The 26,637-nt window shown below is 37.4% G+C and overlaps 2 protein-coding genes across 3 annotated transcripts in view; one reads left to right on the plus strand and one right to left on the minus strand.

Annotated features, from left to right (window-relative positions):
* Window positions 1–5,370: 5,370 nt before the first annotated feature.
* On the plus strand, window positions 5,371–13,878 carry LOC149425690 (uncharacterized). Its single transcript, XM_089641251.1, has 3 exons — window positions 5,371–5,555; window positions 6,010–6,118; window positions 6,204–13,878. Exons 1-3 carry the CDS (start codon window positions 5,371–5,373, stop codon window positions 6,678–6,680), a joined length of 771 nt encoding a protein of 256 aa, XP_089497377.1. The 3' UTR covers window positions 6,681–13,878.
* A 1,620-nt stretch (window positions 13,879–15,498) lies between these two features.
* The window catches only part of Csk (C-terminal Src kinase), a 256,020-nt gene continuing 244,881 nt past the window's right edge, over window positions 15,499–26,637 (minus strand). For both annotated transcript variants that reach the window (XM_089641215.1, XM_089641224.1), the window contains exons 12-15: window positions 24,976–25,137; window positions 17,076–17,271; window positions 16,318–16,404; window positions 15,499–15,681 (exon numbers count right to left, since the gene is read on the minus strand). In XM_089641215.1, coding sequence (XP_089497341.1) covers window positions 15,499–15,681; window positions 16,318–16,404; window positions 17,076–17,271; window positions 24,976–25,137 — 628 coding nt within the window. The remainder of the gene's footprint in view (window positions 15,682–16,317; window positions 16,405–17,075; window positions 17,272–24,975; window positions 25,138–26,637) is intronic.

The raw sequence follows: 26,637 nt of genomic DNA on the forward strand, positions 1-26,637 counted from the left end.
TTGTTCTCTATTTTTTAAGTAACTCTGGAACCAAGATAAAACTTTGTCTTCCAGTCCAATTTTCTCTAGCTTAGCGATCAGCCTAGAATGCGACACACTATCAAAAGCCTTTTTTAGATCGATAAATATTCCCAGACACTTCCGACGTCTATCCAAGTTCCCCATAACTAGAGAAGTCAATTTTGCAATTGCATCATGAGTTCCCAAATTAGGTCTAAATCCATATTGGTTAGAATGCAGAATTTTTTTTTCTTCTAGAAATGGGAATAGTCTCTTTTTCACTATTTTTTCAATTATTTTAGAAATGTTAGATGTCAAAGATATAGGCCGGTAGTTAGTCATTTCCTCTGGGTTGCCAGATTTAAAAATGTATGTATACATATTATACTTTCATTTATTTACCATTTCAAGTACTAATATTTCGATATTAATTACAGCGTTGGTATTTTGCCACTACATACTTATTACCTTTTTTTTCTATAGATACAACAGACATTATTTTTCTTCTTTTTTTAAACTTCTGTTTTATAATACATATCACGTATATTATATGTATATATATTTATTTTTTATATATACCTTACGAGTAAACTATTTTCCTGTTTACAGTCTTACTGGTTTGCAACAAACATGAATAATAGTATGCATATACAAAATGTACAATGTACATACTTGCTTTATATTTGAAACTTTGCTTTATTTACAATATCAGGTGTTATTATTTGGATTTGATGTTGATCTTAGTATTAGCATTTGATTTTTATTTTTTTTTGTATATAGTTAAGCTATTATCCATCTATTATGTTACACTTAAACACATACATTGTCAATTATCTCTGTAAAAGCCCGATAGTAAGTATTGTACTGTATATTATCTCCATAAATAGTTAGTAATAACATATATCACTGTAGAAATGTATTATAAATTTGTACAGCGCCCTTGAGGTGATCTTGCACAAAAACGGCGCTATACAAGTCATCCAATTATTATTATTATTAGGGCGTTAATGAATAATAATTATAACGGATCAGACCCAAGGTGAACCAGACAACTACTCAATACGGACAGAAACTCACCGAGGGAACTGATAGGACTACTAACGGGACACTACCATCTCAGAGGACTCCCAACATCTAGGAGTTTTTGGGAGTGGAAAACACCAACAGATTCAGGAAATGTGAAGATACTCCAATGGTGCCAATGTCCCGCCCTGTTGGGAACAAGACTCAGATACCTGGGAAGACACATTGTAGAACCAGAAGACATAGCCACATATCCAATGACAACCCTGGTGAACTTTATAAAAGGGACCGGATTATTGTTAAAGGAATAAGGTAAAATGGGATATAGCACAATGGGCCTATGGCCTGAGTGCTCACGGTAACCTTACGTCAACCGTCTCCTATAATAAAAAAAATAGTGTAAATCGCATCTTCTGTGAACCTTCACAAAGCCGTGCTCTATAAATTAACTATTATAATTTATATTTATTTTTTATTGATGACTGTTTGAAAAATTATCACACAAACGTTCATAAAAGTAGCCCTAAATTTTTATAGTCTTTCTGAAAAATTGTATTCTAAACAACGCGCGATGGGGTATGTAGTTTATCAATATATGATATTTTGTTGAAAAAAAACCTATTAAAATTGTGATAAAATTGGATATTAAAATACGTAAATCAATAGAAAAGTGTATTTATACTATGCTAGCACGGTTGCATTTAATATTTTGTGACATTTAAGATGTAATAGGTTTACGACGTAATTAGTCAATTGTTTACGATTAAATTAAAGAGCTTTTTGTTTCACCCGTAAAGTTAAGTAAAACTAATTTATTTTTTAATTAAACTTAAAATAGTTCCACTTTTAACATTTTAATCTGAATATTTTATGACAGCTGACTGATCTTATATCTTATCTGCAAATCTACATATTATATCTACCAAAGATCTACGTTTAAAAGTAAGTACGTACGTAGAACGCGATAATAATATAATCATCATATTGTTTCTCATGCATAATTTTCACTTAGCGCCACTTCTCGTTTTATGTAGTTCAGGTTTGAAGTCGAAGTATTCGCCCGAGGTTTACCTGGTTGATCGGCAAATTACAACTCGTGGAGGGGCATTTTTCTCAGTGCCCCGTCCCTTATGTTCCTGTCCATTAGCCTCTCCATAGTCTTTAGAAGAAATGAGGTGAGATTAATTGGGTGAAATGTTGGTCATAGTCGATTCTACCCGGTTTAGGAACACTACCCTTGTTTTCTTCCATGATATGGGAATGTATCCGAGGGCTCAGCATGACCTCAGGATCTTAGTCACAGGAAGTAGGATTATATCTAGGCCCCTCTGAAGAAGTGCCGGAAAGATTCCATCTTCGCCAGCGTTTTTAAATGGGTCAAGCCCGTTGATCGCCCATTTCACTCTGGAGGGAGTAATTATTTTAGCCGCAGTCTTCTAGCAATCTTTACCTTCCCGTGTAACTCGAGTCGGTGGTGGACCGGTTTCATTTGCTTCTAACTTTTCGAAACCGGGAAAGTGTTTACCCGGCAGTTCCTCCAACTCCTCCTCCCAATTTTTGGTGAAGCTTACTTTCCGGAATGGCTCTTGTGGAAATTTTAAGCCCTGTTGAAGGCTTGTCTTACTAATTTCCGTAGCTCCTGCAGTCCTCTGCTCCACCTTGTCCTTGGTACTTATCTTCAGAGGGCAGCTGTTTTCGTATGCCCTTATCGAGTCCCTCAGTATGTCTACTGTGTCCTCAATCTCTTCGGGGCAGCCATATTTGCCTGGGAATCTTGTCATTCCTATGTTTGTTGCTTTTGGGTTCCTATATGTGTTGGTCCCCATTCTGTTTGCCTCTCCCTCTAGTAAATTCTATGTGTCGATGGTCCGACAGGGATGGTTCATCCGACACTCTCCATCCTGAGACTCATGATTCAAGGTTCCCATAGTCAGGTCTATCACCTCCTATCTGTTACTTATAACAGAGGTGGGTTCCCTACCTCTATTGAGAATATCAAGGTTCACTGTCATCAGATATTCCAGGAGGTCCTGTCCTCGTTTGTTGATGTCCATACTCCCCCACACAATGTGGTGCGAGTTAGCATCAGTTCCTTACCCTTCAGTCCTGCATGAGTCTCGTTATTTCCCTGGAAGGTGGTGGTTCCGTAGAGTCGTAGGGCACGTATGCAGATGCCACTACTACTTCTCTGCTTCTTTGATCAAGCGTGACATGTAGCTTCACCGCCACCAACTCCCTGCTGCAGTGTTCGGGGAGCAGTGTGCCAGCTATTCCTCTGATGAGGATGCAAGCCCTGGGTCTGTCTCCCGAGTCATTGTAATAGAGTAGCCCTTGGTTCATGTTTAGTCCTCTGACCTTCCCCTTGTAACTCCAGGGTTCTTGGATCAGCGCTACATCCACACTGTCCCGGGTGACTCTCCTGCTGAGCACAGGAGCCGCTGCCAGGCTGCGATGCAAGTTTATTTGAGCGAAATTTAAGTTTTAATTAATTTGTCTAATCTTAGGTCACTCACCCTACTTACGCTCCTCAGTGTTGGGACAGCGCACTGTGAAGATAGCCTTCCTCATCACGACGTGCGCCATCATCCCCATTTCCCTCAGCACTTTTACACTGTCCTCGTCCAAGCTCATTATCAGGCTGACTGAGTCGTGGACGATCCACTTTTTCAGGGGTCTGGTTTTCCAGCTGTAGCAGCAACCTCTCGGTGCTTACTGCCCCGTTTTCAGGGATTATTGCCTTGACCTTTACGTACTTGGGCAATTCATCCAACCCCACTACTTCCAGGTCGTAGCCCTGCCATTTCCGCAAGGTCAGCACAATCTCCCTCAGCCACTTCTCTTTCACTCCTTGTCGGAGCAGGTTATTCTCAGGACGCCCCATTCGACGAGTGAAGCACTCGTCGAATGTTGGTCTGAACTGTCCTTTTGGAATGTTCAGAATCAGATCGCCGGCCCCTCACTCATAAGGGCATCTTGTTCCTTTGTGAACTCCTCCTTGTTCCTATAAACGATAGCCACCATAATTTTGTTGGCGGTGGCTTCCGCATAGGTGGCAGTGGGTGGAGTTCTTCTAGGCCCAGTGATAGCCCAGAGGGTTTGGCTTCCGGCGAGGTCCTTATTTTTCCCTCTTCTAGGCCTTCTATTCCCCGGGCGTTCCTGGTTGCTTGCGGTTACCCTGTGTTGTCCCCGTTTGCTTCCAGTCTGTCCCGTGTTTGATTGTCCCGGATGGACTACCTTTCGAGGTCCCTGGTTGTCCCCGGTTTCCCGGTTGCCTCCAGGGTCCCCGGTTTTACTCGTCCAGTCTCCTGTGCCCCTGGCTGAGAGCCCCGGTCGGAACCCTGCTTCTCCTTTTTCCATTTCCTCCTCGCAGCTCCACTGGGTTTCTTCTTGATGCATAGTTTTTGAACATCCTCTGACAGGCAGTTCACCCTCTCTCCCTCAGTGTTAGCCGTTGGGAGACTCTCTTTTATGTCCCTCCCTCTCCACCGGTTCCTCGAGGGCCCCGGTTGGAGGTGGGGGTTCTTATTGGAGTTAGTTTCCATGTCCCTCAGAGATCCTTCTTTGTTTGGGTTCCTTAAAGGCCGCGAGGGACGAGACCATCAGGGTGAACTCATAGCTCATCTCCACTCCCTAGAAGCCCCAAGAGGGAAGAGTCCACCACGGTGGCCTCATCTCTCCATTCCATTCCCCCTGGGTTCCCCAAAGGCCCCTCATCGATGTTATTTTCTGTGTTTTTACATGTTAAAAACATTTTCTTCTAACCTTGGTACCTACCATCTTGATTATAAAATGAAAAATAATTTCAAAAACAGAATTTGAGTTCAAATAAAACAAAATTACTTATTGGCAGATTGCCTTTTAAATTACCTGTCAATCAATACAAGTTCATAATCTTTTAATATCATTTTTTTTTATATTTTGGCATTTTGATATGATAGAATTATTAGAAGAAGGGAGTTTAATCATGTTTTAACTAAGGAAATCAATTCAACCACATTTAAATTTACTGTCAAACCTGCAAATAATAGCATTCTTACCATAAAATAATATGGAAATCTATTAAATACATCAACATTTTAAAAGTAAGCTTCTGTTGGGTGCCTAATTCCATAATACACATAAATAAATCTATGATTGATCGCTTATCAATATTATATTGTTTTAGTGACCTTTTGGAATCAGCCAAATAATACCCCGGGACAGTACAGACAGGGTATGTATTACACGGCAAATAATGCCACAAAACTAGTGAAAATAGGCGCAACATTATTATAGAATAAAATCAAAATTATTTTTTTCACAGCCTGTGCAAAAAATCAATTCATTTGTCCGCAAATTCCTACCACTATGCAAGCGCCTTGGGATAAAAACGTTTACCCGTGTCCAGATGGGGGCATTGTGGCTGTGGAGTATCCTAATGGACAAGTGAAGTACCATTTCGTCCCTACAAACAACTGTCAATCACAAGCTTATTGCAATCAACCTAATAGCATCTTCTCCAATACTCCTTGGGAAGATAATGCCATGAAAAGGTTACAAATACACAATTAAAAATAATGCATTTAGTTGAATAACTACAAGTTAATTAGTCAATGGTTAACTAGATTAAGTTTGTACAGCGCCCTTGAGGTGATTTTGCACAAAAACGGCGCTATACAAGTCATTCAATTATTATTATTATATGTATCACCTAACTTCATATGATTATAGAATTATATGCAGTCAGGTGATACATTGTCACGCCAAAGGTTTGCACAACATTTGTATTTGGTTTTTACCACTGGCTCGTGTGCTCAGCTGCGGAATGATTTGCTGGCTTTTATGTTTACTCCCTCCCACCAAGCGGGTTGTTCCAAGATTGTTCAATCCTTCCTATTCAACTATGACGTAGGCATAGAAGAAGTAGATAGATCATTTACTTTGGTACGTGGCACCCACCACCAAATTAACATGAAACCTGTATATAAGATAATCGACTTATTTCAGTGATTTAAATGTCCAGCAGCAAATAGCATTAAAACAATTAGAAATCAGAATGTTGGAAACACACCTTCAAGGACAACACGTCAGGAACCTGCCACCATACCAGTTAATGGTAACCATATCCCTTGCATAAGTCTTCTTATCTTTCTTAAATTCTGGACCTTTCATTTACTGATTTTTAATTCCTTGACTTTCAGTTCCACCATGACGCTGCAACATCCACAACGGATTTGCGTTATTTCTGTCCAACTCTTGACAACTCTCAATGGTTCAATCAGGCATTCCAACAACCAAATCTCAACACGTGTTTCCAAAATCCACCTGATAATCCGCAAGTCAATGCAAATGGTCCAGTGGAACAAATGCAAGTTGGTGCCTCCCCCTCTCCTAAGGAACAAACAACTGCAGAGCAGACCACTGAAAACAAGGATAAAAATGCTTATAAAGTGATTTTCAATGATATTGTTTCACTGTTTAGTAACTTATCAGGGAAGGTAAATCAGGAACAGCAAGCTCTGAAAGCAACTAGATCCACAACTAGTGAAATGAGACAGAGGGTCTTCTTGGATCCCAAGAAGTCATCAAGAGACGTGAACAAAGAAACCAAAAACAAGAGCTGTCAAGCAGAATTCTCTGTTGAATGTACTTGTTCAGACTGCTGCTGTAGGTATTAAAACATTATATCGCTTTCTCGTTAAATGTACGTCCCAAGAATGAAGTCAGTTTTATCAAAAATAATTTCTGTTCAAACCTTCCGTTTCATTAGACTTGTTGTGCATTATAATATGTCCTGAGAAAGAAACAAAATAAAATAATGTCTACAAATCGACCTACAAATAAAAAGCAAAATTTCAAAATGTGTATTTTTATTATTAGATTATATGGATCGTCTGAAACCATAGTGAACTAACTCACTTTTTGCAGTTTTTGAGTTAGTGCTTGAAATGAGGGCTCCAAATCATAATCTACCTTTGCCAGAGAGAACCATGTTGATTGACCAATCATAGATAGTTTTTTAGCACGGTGAACCAATCAGAAACGAGCATTCTTCCATTAGTTCTCAAGCCACACTAAACTAACTCAGTATCCAACATGGCTTCCTACATGACAGGTCGCGCGTCGGTCAGCAGAAATGATGACTTTTCAGAGTGTTCCATGTCAGATTTCAGTGAATTGTCAGATGACAATGATAAAACTTATGTTCCTAGTGATTCAGAAGGTAAGTCTATTTGAATAATTACTAGTATTTGGAAATAAATGTTATTTTGAACTGGGATCGTTCTTAGCCACTCCAGTCTTCAACCAAAGTAAACTAAGTAGCAAAATCATGATAACTTTCAATATTTTGATAAATAAATAAAAAATCATGTTTTTGTTGAGTACTGCAGATTGTGTTTATTATTAAGCATTTATAAGTTGAATAATAATTTTGGAAAGCTCAGGTTAAGTGCAATAAAATTCACACTTTAAAAGTTAGTTCAGTATGGTTGAATCAATGTAGGGGAAACTTGAAGCAACATGATACAGAAGGCTGCTGTATTTGATGGTTAGAGATAGTGTAGGGTTGAATTAAAGACTAAAATAAGTGAAATTCGCCATTCATAATAATTATTTTGTTTTTCAGATCGCATTTGCGCTGAAAATTCTCCTCATGCGGAACGTGAACTCACCGAAAATGCTGAAAATAGTGAGACTTCTTCCCCGGAGGGAAACGCATTGCCACTGCCAACTAATGCCGTTTTACACGAAGGGGCAAAAAAAGTGAAAAGCAAGTATGCTGATGCTGCGCAGTGGCGAAAAAATTTAAGGAAAAAGCACCGAAATTCGGCAGAAGAATACACTTCATCCAAAGGAAAGGTTATGACGGGCAAACCTTTTATCGATTATAAATGCACTTGTAGACGTAAGTGCTACAATTTTCTAAGTACTGCCAACAAAAAGGCATGTTATGACAGATTTTATGTGCACGGGTCTTGGGATTCCCAAACTGCATTTCTTGCTGGTTCTGTGAAGACTACCAGTGTGAAACAACGAGTTGGTGTGAAAGGATTGGCATCTAGAAGACAAGAGTCAAGGGCGTATTATTTAAAGGGGGACCAAAAGGACATTCAGGTGTGCAAACTGATGTTTTTGAATACCTTACGGATTGACAGTGCTCGTGTGCATCGAGCTCTTGTAAAAGGTAGATCCGGAAAGTTAACCGATAACAGGGGGCGCCATGTGCCAGGAAATAAACTTGATGCTGCCACTGAAAAACTCGTTCACGACCACATTAAAAGCTTTCCTCGCTACATCAGTCACTACACGCGTATCAAAAACCCCAATTGCAAGTATCTGCAGCCAGGGTTAAACCTATGCATGATGTACAGGTTGTATTGCGATGATTGCAAATTCAAAAACAATAAGCCAGTAAGTCAATCATCATACGAGAGAGTTTTTCGTAGATCTTTTAATCTCAAGTTCAAGACACCACAGAAGGATACATGCAAGACTTGTGATAGCCTTAATGTGCAAATAAGGGCAGAAGAAGGAAAACCTTTGTCAGAACAAGACAAAGACAAAATGAACAAGTTGAAAGCAGACCTTGCTCTTCACCACGCCCGTGTTGAAGCTACGCAGACTTCCAAAAAAAATGATATAGTGCTTGCAAAAAAAGGAGAAATTGAAATGCTGACTTTCGACCTACAGAAAACTTTGCCAATACCCAAGATATCTACAGGTGAAGCATATTATAAGCGTCAGCTCTCAGTTTATAACCTAGGAATGCATGAATGCAAGGATGATAAGGCTACTATGCATGTTTGGCACGAAGGACTTGCTTCTCGTGGGCCAAACGAAATTGCATCATGTCTTCTAAAATACTTAGCATCTAACGAAATTAATTCCAACCACCTTGTGCTCTGGTCCGACTCTTGCGGTGGACAAAACCGGAACATCAAGATGGCAGCAGCAATAATGTACATTGTTCAGAGAGATGACAACCCAATCGACATTATAGAACACAAATTTCCAGTGCCAGGACATAGCTTCCTTCCTAACGACAGCGATTTTGGGGACATTGAAAAACATCTAAAGTATCACAAAAATGTGTATTCCGTGGAAGATTACAACGCTATTATTCGTGAATGTCGACCACGAAAGCAATCCTTTGAAGTCTCGACGATGATCCCTGAAAATTTTGTCTCTACCAAACCGATTTTATCATTTCTCACAAACAGGAAAAAAACCACTGTCGCTAACAAAAAAATGAAAGTAGAATGGTTAAAAATGCGTTTAATATGTGTTGTGAAATCAAGACCAGGCATTTTGAAGTTCAAGTACACTCTCAACGATGCAGTTGAATTCTATGAAGTGAACCTCAATAAGCGACTCCGGGGAAAACCATTCAATGTTAGCAAGGTAGTTTTAACCCAACTGTACCCTGCAGGAAATCGAATCGCACAAGCAAAGAAGAATGACATAATGTCACTATTAAAGTATGTTCCACCGATTCATCACCCATTTTTTGAAGCATTGCGTACAAAAGAAGAATCAGGAAATGCAAGTGATGAAGATGTTGATGGCCTAGAACTTGCTTCAGACGACGAGTTTTTCGAAGAATGAACTTAGTTCACTTAATGTATGCAATGGAAGAGATTAGTCACATAATATAACCAGCCAGAGTGCACTAACTTTGAACTAACTTACCGAAGTATTCAACCAGAGTGAACTAACTTTTTTAAATGATTTTTAATTGATATGTTAAATATGCTGGAATAATAAATATATGTTCAAAACTCAATCTAAGCCTTTATCTTAAATTTAGGTCACAATTTAGTTCCATAGTGATGGTGGTATTTACACAGCATTACCAAACGCAAAACCATCGTTTTCTCAAATGTAAGTTTTTTGACTTAGTTCTATATGGTTTAAGACGATCCATATATATATATATATTTGTTTAAACTACAAAAAAAAATTATGTACACACACATTTACATTAAAACCAGTTAATTATAAAACTTGAGATTTTTCAATAAACAATAATTATTTCTTCTCCTTCACAAAACAGCAAAATAGCTTCCTCAGTGGACCGAAATCGATAATAATTAAAACATATCAAAACAACACAACACTTAATGCTAATATTGCAAATTTCATATGAATTTACACAAAAACAAGAGGATGATTTTATTATTCTATCAAAGGAGAAACTTACGACAGAGTAAAGAGGTGAGAATGTTCAGAGTTGCTGGAATAGCACCGTAGCAAATATAAGCCTATTGTAACCACTTGACGTAGCGTACGTATAATTCAGTCTGTTATCAACATAAAATAAAGAAGAACACTAAAAATGTCTTCCACATAGACACGTCATATATCGCCATCCCATTTGAATTATATGACATAATGATGGCGAAACACAGCTCTGCGTATGAAATTTAAGCAAAGAATGGTCTGACTTTTGGATCACCAAACACGCTTTCTTGTGTTCTTTTTTTATACGAAGGTTATCAAGTATATGCAAAATGGTTGTTCACTAACAATAAGTAACATAATCACAGGCAATAAATAGCCATAACACGGGCTTTTCTTTTTTACAAGGGGCAGTCACAAAACTTCATTAATACAAAAGTATATTTAAACAATTTTGTGACTGCCTAAATAATTTAGATTGTCAATGCAAATGTCTCTGTAGCGTAAGTCATATTTGGTCACTTTCCAGGAGACTAAAATCATTTTTTCCGCGTTAGCAAATACTGTCCCATAGCCCATTCCTTAACCTCCCGCACAATGTAGCACAACTGGGAGGTGATATATTTGTAGAGTGGTACATTCAGGGAAGCTCTTGAGAGCCAACACATTAAAGTCTAATGGTATTACAGAATGATTTACGCTCTAATGCAGACGACTTGTTGCATTCAGAATATAACAGAGGATGCCTTCACGGCTTTATGGCAACATCAAACATATTACAAAACCTGCAAATATATATTTTATTAATACTTTATAACAGTACACTTATGAAAAGAGCGAAAGGAAAACAAAAAGTTCAATTATTAATGCTTTAGGAAACGAAGGGTGCCAACCGACTGACTCTAAGTACGTTCAAGTAAATTTAATAACATTACTCAAAAAGAATTTGGTAAATATATACATCCCCCTCACGGACACCGCACTCTCTTAGCTTACGTTATTGTTACAGCTAAAATTTACGTAATCATACTTGCAAGAGCTTCACAGACTAGTATAAGATGCAGCCTTAATGACAAAAATACACACGCACACATATTATTTGCTCTAACCCGCCTGATTTAAAATATACACATGTGATATAGACCGCTTGAGTCAAATGGATGACAGTTAAATGGGAATCATGAGAAATATAAGTTTAAATATTATTGAAATGTTCCAATTATACAGTCAGACAGTAGTTACACAATATTGTGCTAAGCCTCTGCTTATATAAAACGCTATTACTCTTGTTTTTAGTTTTGTCGCACAAAACTTGTGATACATATATGAATCAGCGCAAAACAACAATTATTACGTGAATTGTCAGGATTGATGAATGTTGCGTGACTTTCAAATATGTCATTGAAATTCCAGTTACCAATTATGGAGCATCTTATGCAATTTAGTATACTATATGACGGCCAATTTTAGCAAATTGTTTACTACGGGGTTTTAAATAACTCGGCCCAAGTTCTATAAATCACTATCAGCATCAATCAGATGGAAAATATTGTACAATAATCTCAAGCGGCACATTTGATTAAAAAATTACCGCACCGCCATTAATATATGTGACGCTTTCATATTATTTTGTTCATAGATCAACAAAGACTGTTCCTTCTACGACATAACAGGAATTACCAAATGTTTGTCCAAAGTCACAACTTATCATTGTGTTGAAAATCAAATCACAAATATTACTGGCGAAACAACGATAATCAAAATCTTCTGGTATGAAATTAAATAGCTTTTAATTTATTTTTAGGATGGTTATACATAACCTAAGAGACCAGATAACAAAACAGATCTGGCATAAAAAGATGACTAACAAACTCTATGGAATTTACGATTCACAATAATTTACATTTATTGGAAACTTCATAAGGTTTTGTAACTTGTAACGTTTTCTTAAAATTTACTATTTTAGCACAGATTGATTGAACTTTGCCACATTCTGACTGAATTCTGCCTCATTAGTTATTAGTTGCTTGCCAATCATAATAATGGTGTTTTGTTTTTAATTTGACAACAAAGAAGTCGAAATAGAGTACTTTTACTTTTCATTTAACGGGTTAAAAATTTAGATTAGCGAGACAAACTGCTACTGGTACTGCTCCCCTAATGAATTTTAAAACTACATCAATAATAGTTTTGTTGATTACAATATTTAACTTGAATTTGTTATTATCTTGCCTGAACATTTTCAAATTTTCATGAACTAACACTCAATACATACGCTAAGTAGAATAAATATTATATTATTTGATGTGAAGTTCTGCTTACTAATAAGTTTTATCTTAACCACCAATACGATGGGTATATTTTTTTTTCACAACAAACACATTTCTTCATATTTTGTCATAATAATTGTTTCTCACATATATTATTACTATGCATGTTGGAATTTTTCATTTACTTTTCAAATATCTCAATAATATAATTGAAGTATTATACTACATATTTACATAACATAGTATTACTTTATAAAATATTTTGGAAGCTGAACAGTGAGGTCTTATGTTTTATTATTTGAATAGTTTGATTCAAACGCAAAATTCTTAAACCAACCAATAATTCAAATCTTTAGATACCCCTGCATTGGTAGTGTTGAAGAATTGTGCTCCCTGCAATTGCAGTGTCAACTTTGTAATTACATTTTACCTTTAGATTTATACCCTCTACTAGGTTAGTTAGAGACAAAAATATCAAGACATTGTAAGTATTGTCTACATGTTGGCAAACCAGATGACTGTGGTGACGTCTGTGACTTTGAGAAAAAATGACACGCCGAAAAATCGTATATAATTTATTCCAAAGATGTCAGAGAAGCTGCATGCATCAAATAAAAAGTATTTTCTAAAGCAATATTTAGCGCAAGCGATTCTGAATTTATTCTTCGTACAGTTCCTTGTACATAAGGGTTAAAATCGCTTAAAAAAATTTCATCGATTTTTGAATATAGGATACCGGTGTCCCATCCACAGTTGACAGAATATCGAAGAATATATTGAAATTTCTTTGACGGGTTAAAAAGATACATAGTTAAATGTTTTACATTTCAAAAGGCATATTAATAAAGGGCAAGCTTTTAAGAATAGACAATAATAATTTTCTAATATGAAAAGAAAATCATTAAGAGATTCTAGATTCCTTTGTTTTTGCTTTTTTATCACACATTTGTGATCAGTCAAATTTTTACAGTTTTAGAGCAGATTTAAAAATAATATATGAAACCAAAATGATAAAATTTTCATTCTATGAAGCACGTCTAACAATTCATTAGTTTTCATTTTTTTTCAATTCACAGATAAACAAAGAGTAATGTTAAAGATTAAAAATAGATTCACTGTTTTTATATTTAGTACGGATATTATGTATTAAAAATAAATTACTCATTTGCATGTTAAGTATGACTTCATCATTTAATTTTTGTTACATGACATTCAATTTACAAAATTTCGCTTAACAAGACATCATTACTACACAACCTAATTTTAAAAGTTGAAAATTCAATTGGTGATAATGATTTAATAATTCAATAATTCAGTATTTATTTACAGAGAAGACAGTATTCACTTCCAATTGAAATTAGTAAACTCGATAGTCAAGAAGTCATAAAGAACACGATTGTGAGTATGATATTAAATTGATTTAGAAGCGCTACAGCTCAATGTTGTTTAAAATCATGAGAGAGAATTCTATGAGGTATGTTTGCACCAACATACAGCGCCTGACTTTATTGAATAGATAAAATACATAAATATAAATAAATACGCTTCTTTAATGCCTTAGACAAGATAAGCGATTGTCTATTATTTTCAATAGACAAACACATCACAACCCACTAAAATTACTCCTAATGCATACCATTCACGTATATACTGATACGCCAACCCATCCACTTGCGTAAAGAAGCGGCAAAAGGGGAATGAATACTGAACTCCACCGCGTCCAAAGTTTTGGCCATCCGACCGTCGTTTCTTTGGACGCCCCAGTGCCCAAGTCCTCTCCAGTATTTATACTGTTTCGTTTATTTTGTTTACATTATTGTCACCTCGAAATTATGGCTACATTAAAAAAATCACATTTTTTTGTGCATTTAATATCTGTAGCCATGACTCTTTAAATAATTTTTGTTTGTTTATATAAAATCATATTATTGTCACGACCATGAGAATAATGCATTTGATAAATATGTTATCAGATCTCTCCGGTTCTTTGTCTAGCATTTCTGTGTAGAGATTATTTCAAAATGATTACAATAAACCTATTGACAAGTATAGGCAATGTATACTTTTATCCAAATAAAAAGGGAAGCGATTCGTCTAACCGAACCAGTTATCCGACGAGTTTTATACAATGAGTTTAGAAGATAATCATATTATATTGCTTGTGAATGATCAAGATGTATCAAAAGGAGAAACTACTGCAATAAACAAATGACAAACGGCACCTGGGGCTAGGTAAAACCTCAAGGGCGCTGAGTTAGGTGTTATCCCCGCCTTAGCTCCTTGCTCCTTGGTAAGTCGGCACCCGGGGCGGACTGCTCAAATTGCACCTGCCCAAGGCCGGCTCTGGGTGAATGGATCCACGTACGTATAGAGAGTGCCACGCTTAAAGATGTATCAAAAGGAGAAACTACTGCAATAAACAAATGACAAACGGCACCTGGGGCTAGGTAAAACCTCAAGGGCGCTGAGTTAGGTGTTATCCCCGCCTTAGCTCCTTGGTAAGTCGGCACCCGGGGCGGACTGCTCAAATTGCACCTGCCCAAGGCCGGCTCTGGGTGGATGGGTCCACGTACGTATAGAGAGTGCCACGCTTAAAGATTTATTGAAAAACAACTGATCACTCCGTGTAGTCTAGACTAAAATTGTAAAATAGCGAGAAAAGATTGACAAACATTGGCCTTTGTATGGTGATTACGCGGAATCATTGTTAACTTGTCTGATGAAAATGACGCATGATACTCCCAAATAAATTATAATTCTTGAAATAAGACAGGTCGACATGTATTTATAATGCTTTGAGCGAAAATAAGTGCGCAGTAGACAAAATCTTGTACAGAAATTGTTCACTCTTTAGACATTGAAATACAAATGCTTTATTAGAATTCTTCAGAACTCAAATAACGGCAATGGTAACTTATATTACCATACATATTATAATAGGATTTATTTCCTGTACAATCAGTAGCAGAATCTGCAAGCACAGATTGATGATATCACTTGGTGAATGTGAATTAGTTTATTAACACTATAATATTGCAGGGGTTGGTTATAGGGCGGGCGTGTTGGCCTTAAGGATGGCGAGCTTGCCCTTGGCCTGGCTGAAGGTGGGTCTGGTGTCTGGGTTGAGGTCCCAAGCCTGTCTCATCAGCTCGTACAGCTCCGAGGGGCAGCCCTCGGGGGCTTCCATCTTGTAGCCTTTCTCCACATGCTTTACTACGTCTGCTAGAGGCTGGAAACAAATAATTATTAGATCAGACATCATGTAAAACTTGTTATTAGTGAAAAATAGGTGTAAAATAGTCGACCACCAAGCAGACTTCTCTTTAATAAACCTGCAAGACGAATGAGTGTTGTGAGGCCTAAACATAGTTTGCTATAGGCTTGCCGGCTGGAGGTGAACACCTCAAGGAACTAGAGGAAGACAAAATGAGTTACAAAATATTATAAGCAATAATTAGTCGCCTGAAATAACCATAAAAATTGAAAATATCTCCCGAGTAAAAATAAATGCCGCCGATGGGAATTGAACCCGCACCTTCTGATGTCCAGTCAGGTGCTCTGGACCACTGAGCTACGTCAGCTTATTCCCAACCCGCCAAATAATTCAATATGTACTAGTACTTCAAACAACAATTACTGATTATCATATTTTTTCACCGGAAAACAACCAACTATATTTTTTTATTTATTTTATTTTTACTCAGGAGATATTTTCAATGTGTTTGAATATTTCAGGCGATTAATTATTGCTTATAATAATTTGTTATCATTTGTGCTTTGTATAAAAAACCTTGTCTTATAATCATTAGTTTATCATTAAAAAATAAAATGAGTTACTGTTATAAAATATAAACGGTATACTTACAATTCTTGGATAAGGGACTCTTCCAAAAGAGTAAATTTCCCAAAGTAGGATGCCAAAACTCCACATATCAGACTTATTGGAAAATTTCTGCAAAGATAAAAATACACTTTTAGAAACAGTAGTAATGCAAAAAATCTGAAGGAATTAATTTTAATATTCTAAGAAAAAAATGAGATAAAATTACAACTTAAAAAAGAAGATACAAGCAAAGTAATACACTGATCAAATATCACAGGTGTACGGAATGTGCGTATCGGTGCAGGACCGTTTCAGCCTTGAGGCTAAACTCTAGAAGAAGATACAAGCAAAGTAATACACTGATCAAATATCACAGGTGTACGGAATATGCGTATCGGTGCAGGACCGTTTCAGCCTTGGGGCTAAACTCTAGAAGAAGATACAAGCAAAGTAATACACTGATCAAATATCACAGGTGTACGGAATGTGCGTATCGGTGCAGGACCGTTTAAGCCTTGAGGCTAAACTCTAGAAGAAGATACAAGCAAAGTAATACACTGATCAAATATCACAGGTGTACGGAATGTGCGTATCGGTGCAGGACCGTTTCAGCCTTGAGGCTAAACTCTAGAAGAAGATACAAGCAAAGTAATACACTGATCAAATATCACAGGTGTACGGAATGTGCGTATCGGTGCAGGACCGTTTCAGCCTTGAGGCTAAACTCTAGAAGAAGATACAAGCAGACACATAGCATAGAATGGAAGCTGTCCGGATATAGTTTAGCTGGTACTACTCACATTGTGTTTGAGAGCCTCGGGCGCCGTCCACTTGATGGGCAGCTTAGCGTGCGCATCGGGACCGCCCTCCTCCCTGGCCAGCCCGAAGTCGGCCACCTTGGCGCGCCCGCTGTCTGACACCAGCACGTTGCGCGCTGCCAGGTCTCGGTGCACCACACGCCGCGCCTCCAAATACTCCATCCCCGAGCACGTGTCACTGTGGATTTAACGCACATTGTTTTATTGTTTCATAGTGCTTTCACACAAACAAAGTATTGAATTCCGGAAGTCTAATCATAAACTTTAGGGTGAATTATGAACTAACTAACTAACCATCACGCCGCTTCCCGCCGGGTAAGGCAAACCGGTCTTGGCACAAACTCCTGGCTTCATACCCTTCTATTATTCTGACTCTTGACATGACCCGATTCAAGTATTTAACTGTGCCATTTCTTACTCATATCATATATTCTCCTTACACTCCTTTCTTCCATCCCCTCTACATGCCCAAACCATCTAAACGTACCTTTCTTAATTATGTTTCTCATTACGTTTACATCAGCCTTGCATTCTTTGCGAATTTCCACATTTTTCACACGGTATACTTCCACCTTTCCTCTGCCAGTTCCATGCCTCACTGCCATACACCAACACACAATATCGTTAGTCTTAAACTTTTCTGGTTCCCTATCCTATTGGAAGCTGGCTGGTAGCAGTTGGGGGTGTAAATCTCTACAACGAAAATAATTATAAGTATTTATAAAGTTTCCTTATATTTAAATTTACAATTTTTACGTATGTATAATTATTATCGCGAGTGTCACTGTTCACTGGGGATGTGCAGATGTGCATAGTCTTTGAAAAATCAAATACTTGAACTCGCTTATCAATATTAATTTATTGATGAGATTTAAGTATTACGGGATGTAGAGCATGGCACGGTGGAGCGAGGCAGGGGACGGTCGCACCTCTTGTAATTTTAACGAGATTCACCAATAAATTGCGTGGTAGCACTCCGTTGTTACACTTATATATATTCGCACGCGTTCAGCACAGCAGGGAACATTCTTGACGATTGTAGTAGCTCTACGCGTCTTCGATATTATTCTTGTCGCTTGACGTACCAGGAATGACTCTCGCAATATGCCACTGGGCAGTCTTCATCCTGGCTGTAGCATAGAACAACTCTGCAGAACTGTACTTGTACCAGCAACATTTCGAAGCCATCAAGTGCAACGTCTTCCATCAATCTTTCCCTGGATCACCAATTGGGTAATCTTGATTTATGGTACCCCATAATATGACCAAGATATTAGAATTTATTTATTTTTATAACTGGTACAATTTCCACCATTTTTGGACATTCGATGAAGAATTTCTAAACTGGTAACCCTTTACTTTTCATAAGTTACTCTTGTTACTTTTCATCATTATAAAATAAATTAAATAATTGTGTAACATTTATCATACCCTGCCACCTGTGTGCACAGTGGTGTCTGTGGGCGGTTTACAAACAAAAGTTTTGCAAGCTTTTTCGCACACTTGTGTAAAGAAATTAACATATGTTAACACCCATTCCTTTGTGTTGACAGGCAAACCACACAGAAGTGATTCAGTCACTTTATTTTATTTATTTATTCTTCAGATGTTTATTTTATTTATTTATTTTTACATTAGATACATTTAAAGCAGACATAACAGTAATAACATAGCATTATGAGAGCATATATTTAAAATGAGTAGGTACATTCGGTAGGTAGATTCGGTCTTAGGTATGTTTGGGGATAAAAGAACGAATGACAACGGGAACAGAATGCTTGAAGTATGTTTAGAGTGGAACCTGTTTGTGTCGAATACTTTCTTCGATCATAAAGGTATCCACCAATATACGTGGGAAAGAGGAAATGAGAGGTCAATTATTGATTTTGTAGTAATTGACTCTAGGTTGAGAGCTGTTACCGAGGACACAAGAGTTTTCAGAGGGGCTGAGGTCGAAACTGACCACTTTCTTGTAGTGTCGAGAGTAAACCTCTTTCGCGGTTGGCGCTCTAAAGTGAAAACGGTACCAGCTCCGACAAGAGTCAAAATAGAAAAACTGCAAAACGATAATGTGAGAAGTAAGTATGTGAATTGTGCAGAGATAAGATTGAATGCGAAGGAAATGGATGGTCTAAGCATAGACGAAACATGGAACCACATAAAAGTGTGTCTTTGTGAATCTGCTAGGGAGGTTTGTGGAATAAGTACGCAAGGTAGGAAGAAAGGTGATGCATGGTGGGATGATGAGATTAAAGCACTGGTCTCAGAAAAGAAGAAAGCATGGTTGTGTCTGATTGCGGCTGGCAGTGTTTCCAGCGAAGAGAAGTATCGAGCGAAAGAAGTATATAAGGAATGTAAGAAAAAAGTAAGAGTTGGAGTGAAAGAACGAAAGAAACGCCTGGAAGAGGAAGAAGGAATGAAAATGACAAACCATTTCCAAGAAAACATTAAGTTGTTTTGGAAAGAAGTCAAAAGGTCCCGGAGTGGCCCAGAAAACGGAAGCATGAAAGTGATAAAATCAAAAGATGGAAAAATGTTGACGAATGAGGAAAAAATAAAAGAGAGATGGATGAATTATTTCGAGGAAGTCTTCGAAAGCGAAGTGAATGACAGTGATTCCAGTGGCGAATCAGATATGAATGACGATGGAGTGAATGTTACCGAAATTAGCATGGATGAGATAGAAAGCTCGATTAAATGTATGAAGAATGGTAAGGCTGTTGGGTTTGACAATATTGCTGCTGAATATTTTAAAGGAGGTAGCCGTGTAATTCTCACATGGTTGTGCAATCTTTTTAACCAATGTTTAAAGGAAGGTTACACGCCTTTAGATTGGAGAAGGGCTGTGATCATGCCATTATACAAAGGTAAAGGGTCACGTATGGAATGTGGGAATCATAGGGCTATTAGCCTGCTTAGTTCAGTTGGCAAGCTGTATGGTAGAATTTTGATTGAAAGAGTAAGAAAGGAAACAAAGGATAAAATATGGGATGTGCAAGGTGCTTTCATGAGTGGAAGGGGGTGCATGGACCAGATATTCTCATTGCGTATGCTCACTGAGAAGTTTCTGGCAAAAAACCAGAAACTTTTCTGTGCCTTTGTAGATTTACAAAAAGCATACGACCGAGTCGACAGGAAAAAGCTATGGAAGGTGTTGTCCAAGTATGGAGTGAATACGAATCTGATTCAGGCAATTGCGTCTCTGTATGAGGGAAGCGTTGCATGTGTTAGGGTAAACGGTGGTTTTACGGGGTGGTTTGATATCACAAAAGGTGTTAAACAAGGCTGCGTAATGTCACCGTGGTTATTCAATCTATACATGGATAATTGTATGCAAGAATTGAAAGAGGTGGGATTGGGCGCGAATTTGAATAATTTGAAAGTATGTTGCCTGTTGTATGCTGATGATGCGGTGCTGATTGCTAATAGTATAGATGATCTACAGTCTCTCGTGTCTAGGATGAACGAAGTATGCATGAAGAATGAGTTAATGATGAATGTAAGTAAGTCTAAAGTAATGGTGTTTGAAAGAGAGAGTACGAAAACAGTGTGCAATATAATTGTGAATGGGGAATACTTGGAGCAGGTGGATGAGTTTGTGTATTTAGGAAGTATGTTTACGAGAGATGGGAAGGCTGACAGAGATATCGAAAGAAGGGTAAATGCAGGTAATTCCGTTAATGGAGGACTAAACGCCGTAGGCGCTAACAAAAAATTGTCCAAAGAAGCGAAGTTAGCAGTCCACAACGGAGTGCTGGTACCTACCTTGATGTATGGAAGTGAGGCATGGAACTGGCAAAGAAAGGATGAAAGTAGATTAAATGCTGTTGAAATGAGATCCCTGAGGCGTATGTGTGGTAAAACCATGTTTGATCGTGTGAGGAATGTGGAGATCCGCAAAGAGTGCAAGGCTGATGTAAGCGTAATGAGTAAGATTAAGAAAGGGACGCTTAGATGGTTTGGGCATGTAGAGCGAATGAGCGAAGATAGGAGTGTAAGGAGGATATATGATGCAAATGTGAATGGTAGCAGAAGTCGGGGACGCCCGAGGAAGACATGGCACGATCAAGTGAATCAGATACTCGAGTCGGGCCATGTCAAGAGTCAGAATAATAGAAGAGTATGTATGAGACGATGTATGAATGTGAATGAGGCAAGGAGTGTGTGCCAAGACCGAGTTGTTTGGCGGTCCGTCCTCTCTGCCTACCCCTGCGGGGAAACGGCGTGATGGTTAGTTAGTTAGTTAGTTAGAGTAGGTACAAGTGTTATTACGTTTTGTTAGGTCGAATTCAGTTCCTAGCTAGGCAGATTGCCTGTTCTAAGGAACCAAATGTTTGTGAAATGCCAAATGTAATTTATATTTACTCTTTTTTAAAAATTAAGTATACTTATATTAAGTTTTTACTAAAATTAACATTAATAGGTAAACATGTATAGTTTTAATTGACATTATATAATAGTTTTTCAGTCTTATATTAAGTTTTTACTAAATATGACATAGGTAAACATGTATAGTTTTAAGTTTTACTTGAAATTAAACACACCTGATAAGTGATATAGAGTCATTAAAAGTGTTGAAACTAGCGATGGGCGGAATCGATGAAATTCGATGGTTTACTCGATCTTTTTTACCATTCGAAATATCTCGATTCATTGTCAGAATTAATTCGAATGCAACTCCGAGACAATCGTTTTGAAACGTCATCGAAAGTCGTCGCTGTGAGTGGTCAGAAATAATCGATGCCAGCCAAGCGTTGTGATTGGTCAGAATTAATTCGAATGCAACTCCGAGACAATCGTTTTGAAACGTCATCGAAAGTCGTCGCTGTGATTGGTCAGAAATAATCGATACCAGCCAAGCGTTGTGATTGGTCAGAATTAATTCGAATGCAACTCCGAGACAATCGTTTTGAAACGTCATCGAAAGTCGTCGCTGTGATTGGTCAGAAATAATCGATACCAGCCAAGCGTTGTGATTGGTCAGAATTAATTCGAATGCACGGTCCGAAATAATCGTTTTCAAATGTCATCGAAAGTGGAATCGAGACAATCGCTCTGAAATGTCAGAAATCATTCGAATGTTCAATCCGAGACAATCGTTTTCAAACTGTCAGAATTCGTGCGAAAACGCAAATCGATTCTCACATTCGAGAGGTTATATTTCGAGATGTCAAAATATCTCAGATTGCTTGACACAAACGAAATATTTTATAAGTACATTGATGGCTGCCTACTGAAGCATGTTGATGTTATAATCAACCTCGTGTGTGAATTGTAAATTATGAATTAATACTTTTAGGTGACGATTTACGTTTCCAGTAGGTATAGTTTATGTGTAAAAGATTTTCATGGTGATAGTTTTTCACAATTGAAGGTTTAATACCTACTTATGTTATTTTTAGGTTATGTATCATCTATTCGGGACATTCGGGTAGTGTATATTTAAAATAAAATAAACCAATAACTTAGCAAACACCATTTTTATATTTAATGCTGATCGGGTTTCACTACAACCGTAGCTTCTTCGGGCAGTATACAATATTCAGTATATATTAAACTCATCAAGTGACATGTGTTCGTTCATATAAACATAATATATCTGCTACCTATGCTACGAACAAATATATTTAATTTATTTGAAATTAACATGAATGAAATTAACATCGGTGTCTCTTAGTTAGTAATTAAAATGAAACGCTTTCTGTAGTAAAATAACTTTATTTACTTAATAATAATTTGTGAATTGCATACAAATTACAAATGAATGAATGGTTTGTTTTGGGTACCTGCTTACCAAAAATATTGCCATACTAATGAAAATAAATTACAACCGGAATATGCAAACAATTTTTTTTACGATAGGAATAGTCTTGATATTCGAGTTTCTATTTTCGAATCCTACCCCCCCCCCGACGGAAAATTTTTTTGCCCCTGTCCGTAGCTATTGCTCCCGCACTCCGAGCGATTCATTTGAATGATCCTTCGATTCTGATCATTCGATTCTTTTGATGTTTCGGTTAAAAAAAATCGATTATATAAATATTTCGATCATTCCCATCACTAGTTGAAACAAAAACTAGGTTAAATAGTTATCTATGTAACTTATTTGTCCTAGTTTTTGTCACTTTTCATGACTTTATATCACTTTTTGTAGGTGTGTTGAACTGTCATTTTGATGAGATACCCGGTAACCGAAATGTACATATTTCAAACTGATCTTTCCAACTTTTTATTTTTAATTTGCATTCAAGTGATGGAAAAAGGCTCCCTCATCCGTACCTATACGATTTTCTTCACAGATCTATACGTATATGTATATACATACAGGGTGGACCAATTTTACCCTTTTACCCGAGTACCCCAAAAACTTGTAAATTAGAAAAGTGATTTATCTTTTTTACTTGTACTATCATGTAGAATCACTTCCCGAAGTTAGTCCACTTTATCCCCGGACACCCTGTGTAAAGAACGGTCCCCCCTCCCCAACTCTGTATAATTTTCAGAGTAATTATGTACCACTAGTGACACCTATGAAGGTTAGATTATATTGTTTATGAAAGGTTCTCGCCTCTGCTATCTGTTTGTGATTAAATTGTGTCCGCAAAGACGATCCCTGTTTTGCGGCCCTTTTGAATTTGAAGGTTGTCAATAGTCTTTTGTCATATAAAAGGTTGGGTTTCCTTAAAAACGCTCTCTTGCTCAAAATCAACCAAAGGTTTCACATTTCCTAAAGAACCACAGTGCCTAGTCATATCATGTGATAGTGGATAATTATTGTTAAATAAAGTGATTCAGTTTGCTCTCAATAACGGAGTTTAATTCCAAGGACCCTAATTTATAACAATTCTTAAAGCAGAATTTTGAATACTTCTTGATAAAATTTTGCACACTTGATGTTGAATGAAAATAAGAGGAAAATTATTGTCTACATAATTCTGTGCTATTCATGTTTGTACCTGGTATTGGGGGAAGTGCAGATGGTGGGCGAGAGCCTGCAACATTATTTAATGCCACCGCTCTAGGCTGCGCTCGGCTATTGGCTCCGATGACTCGAGGTCACTTTGGTCGAGTTATTCAAGGCGACTGTTTATTGGACTGTGAGCCGATCCACAGCGGAGGTTGCACCAAAGGATTAAATTATTGTCTACATAATTCTGTGCTATTCATGTTTGTACCTGGTATTGGGGGAAGGGCAGATGGTGGGCGAGAGCCTGCAACATTATTTAATGCCCCCGCTCTAGGCTGCGCTCGGCTATTGGCTCCGATGAATCGAGGTCACTTTGGTCGAGTTATTCAAGGCGACTGTTTATTGGACTGTGAGCCGATCCACAGCGGAGGTTGCACCAAAGGATTAAATTATTGTCTACATAATTCTGTGCTATTCATGTTTGTACCTGGTATTGGGGGAAGTGCAGATGGTGGGCGAGAGCCTGCAACATTATTTAATGCCCCCGCTCTAGGCTGCGCTCGGCTATTGGCTCCGATGACTCGAGGTCACTTTGGTCGATTTATTCAAGGCGACTGTTTATTGGACTGTGAGCCGATCCACAGCGGAGGTTGCACCAAAGGATTAAATTATTGTCTACATAATTCTGTGCTATTCATGTTTGTACCTGGTATTGGGGGAAGTGCAGATGGTGGGCGAGAGCCTGCAACATTATTTAATACCCCCGCTCTAGGCTGCTCTCGGCTATTGTTGGTTGTCGGCGAGGTTGCACCAAAGGATTAAATTCGTTGAGACCAAAAACTATTTAAGCCCCCCCGACTGATTCACCCCTTAAAGTTTAACAGTAAACACGTTATAATAGTAACAGTAACAGTATTGAGGTTGGTCCCATGAAAGGAATCCCAATAAGGTAGGGGATTGTTTGTATGTACTCACAATGCAAAGTGTATCTGGTCCCTCTTGGTGACGTGCAAGCGCCCTCTACTCCGGAGGTAATCCACCAGACTGCCTTTGCTCATGTACTCGGTGACCAGGCAGATGTGCTGTTTGTTGAACACCAGACCTAATAATTTGACTAAGTTCTCGTGCTTTAGTGATCTGTGAAAGAGCAAACGCAATTATTTTTCAATGAAAGAAAATAATAAGTAATAAATAGTAAATAATAATGCAGGACTAACCTGAGTGAATTTAATTAAATTTATCAGGGGAGCCATTTCATAACATATGTTCTAGTTGATAAAAGCATTAGAAACAAGTCAGTGAAGTTAAGATCTTAAAAAGGGCAGAGAATGAATTGACAAAATTGTTTTTCAAGCGATATTGAAGAATTCTGCTTTCATGAAACAAAATAAAAATGTTTTTTTACTCAGCGTCTGCTGTACTTCGGAGCCAGTTTAGTTTACAGTCTAATATTATAAAACAAATACGTTTTTTATTGATAGTTTTTAGTTAACGTATTGGGAAAGTGCAACAATACAGAATATACTAAAATATCAACCGTATTATTATTTATTTAATGTTTCAATAGGATTTGTCTCCAAAGAAACCAATATTGATCTAGCAGACTCTAACAGTGTTAAAATTATGGCTTTTCATTTATTATACATAATTTTCCAATGAACAAAAGACATCTGTCAGCGATGCGAATACAGTTGAAATAATATTGATCTATCCATGATAAAAATATTAAATTATTGCAGCTTGGTGGCTTTCATACAGTGGTGGATTATGGTTAAGACGATGATAATATGTTTTTAACAAATTTAATATGACAATAATCTAATACATAAAGTTGATTGTGGCGGGCGGGTGGGCAGTGTGGATTTGATTTGTATGCAAATCTACAGTTTTATTACGAAGTTAATAAAAATTTGCACACTTGACCTTCAAAACAAGAGGAAGGTCACTGTCTACATGAGATTTCGAAAAACCATTCCCTATTCCTTCCCCTTAAAGTAGATTGTTTGTACATTGTTATGAAATTTTGCACACTTGACGTTCAAAATATGGGGTTCATTACTGTTTCACTATTTCCATCTTAATTCGAAAAACTCTGCATGAAGTTCAAAGCTCAAATTTCAAAACTTAAAAACACAAATCTCAAATCTTAAAGTTTCAAGCTCGAAGCTCAAATCTCCAAGCTCAAGCTTAAAGGTCGAAGCTCAACGTTCAAAGCTCAAAGTTCGAAGCTCGAAGCCCAAACAAAAGTCAACCAACTTCATCACCTTGAGGGACTATCCGTTAATCAAGGAGCGTTTTCACAAAGAAAAACATGTACCCAAAATGGTTTTTTATTTATTTTCATTATGTTTCTCTATGTACTTGTCTATGAAATGGCTAATTCAGATTTTTAAAAAGCAATTGATTAACCCGCTTATTTCCACCTTGAAACTATACCCAGTTTACTAGAATTCATAACCTTACTCCTAACCATTCATAACCCCGAGCAACACCGGGTTCACTTCAGCTATTTATATAAAGAAAGAGTGTCTTTGGCGGCTGGCATTTGTTTGATTTGTATACAAATCTATAGTTTTATTACAAGTACATTTGCACACATGACCTTTAAAACAAGAGGAACATCAAATTCTGATTTTG

This window comes from Hesperophylax consimilis, chromosome 2 (assembly GCF_061612785.1).
Source record: "Hesperophylax consimilis isolate HC1 chromosome 2, BYU_Hcon_1.0, whole genome shotgun sequence".
NCBI classification, from domain to species: domain Eukaryota; kingdom Metazoa; phylum Arthropoda; class Insecta; order Trichoptera; family Limnephilidae; genus Hesperophylax; species Hesperophylax consimilis.

Bases quoted from the DNA above. Each gene is read 5' to 3' on its own strand.
- LOC149425690 (XM_089641251.1), top strand. From the start codon at position 5,371: ATGCAAGCGCCTTGGGATAAAAACGTTTACCCGTGTCCAGATGGGGGC. The intron at 5,556-6,009 runs GTTACAAATACA...GACTTATTTCAG, and splicing joins GAAGATAATGCCATGAAAAG to TGATTTAAATGTCCAGCAGC. The intron at 6,119-6,203 runs GTAACCATATCC...CTTGACTTTCAG, and splicing joins TGCCACCATACCAGTTAATG to TTCCACCATGACGCTGCAAC.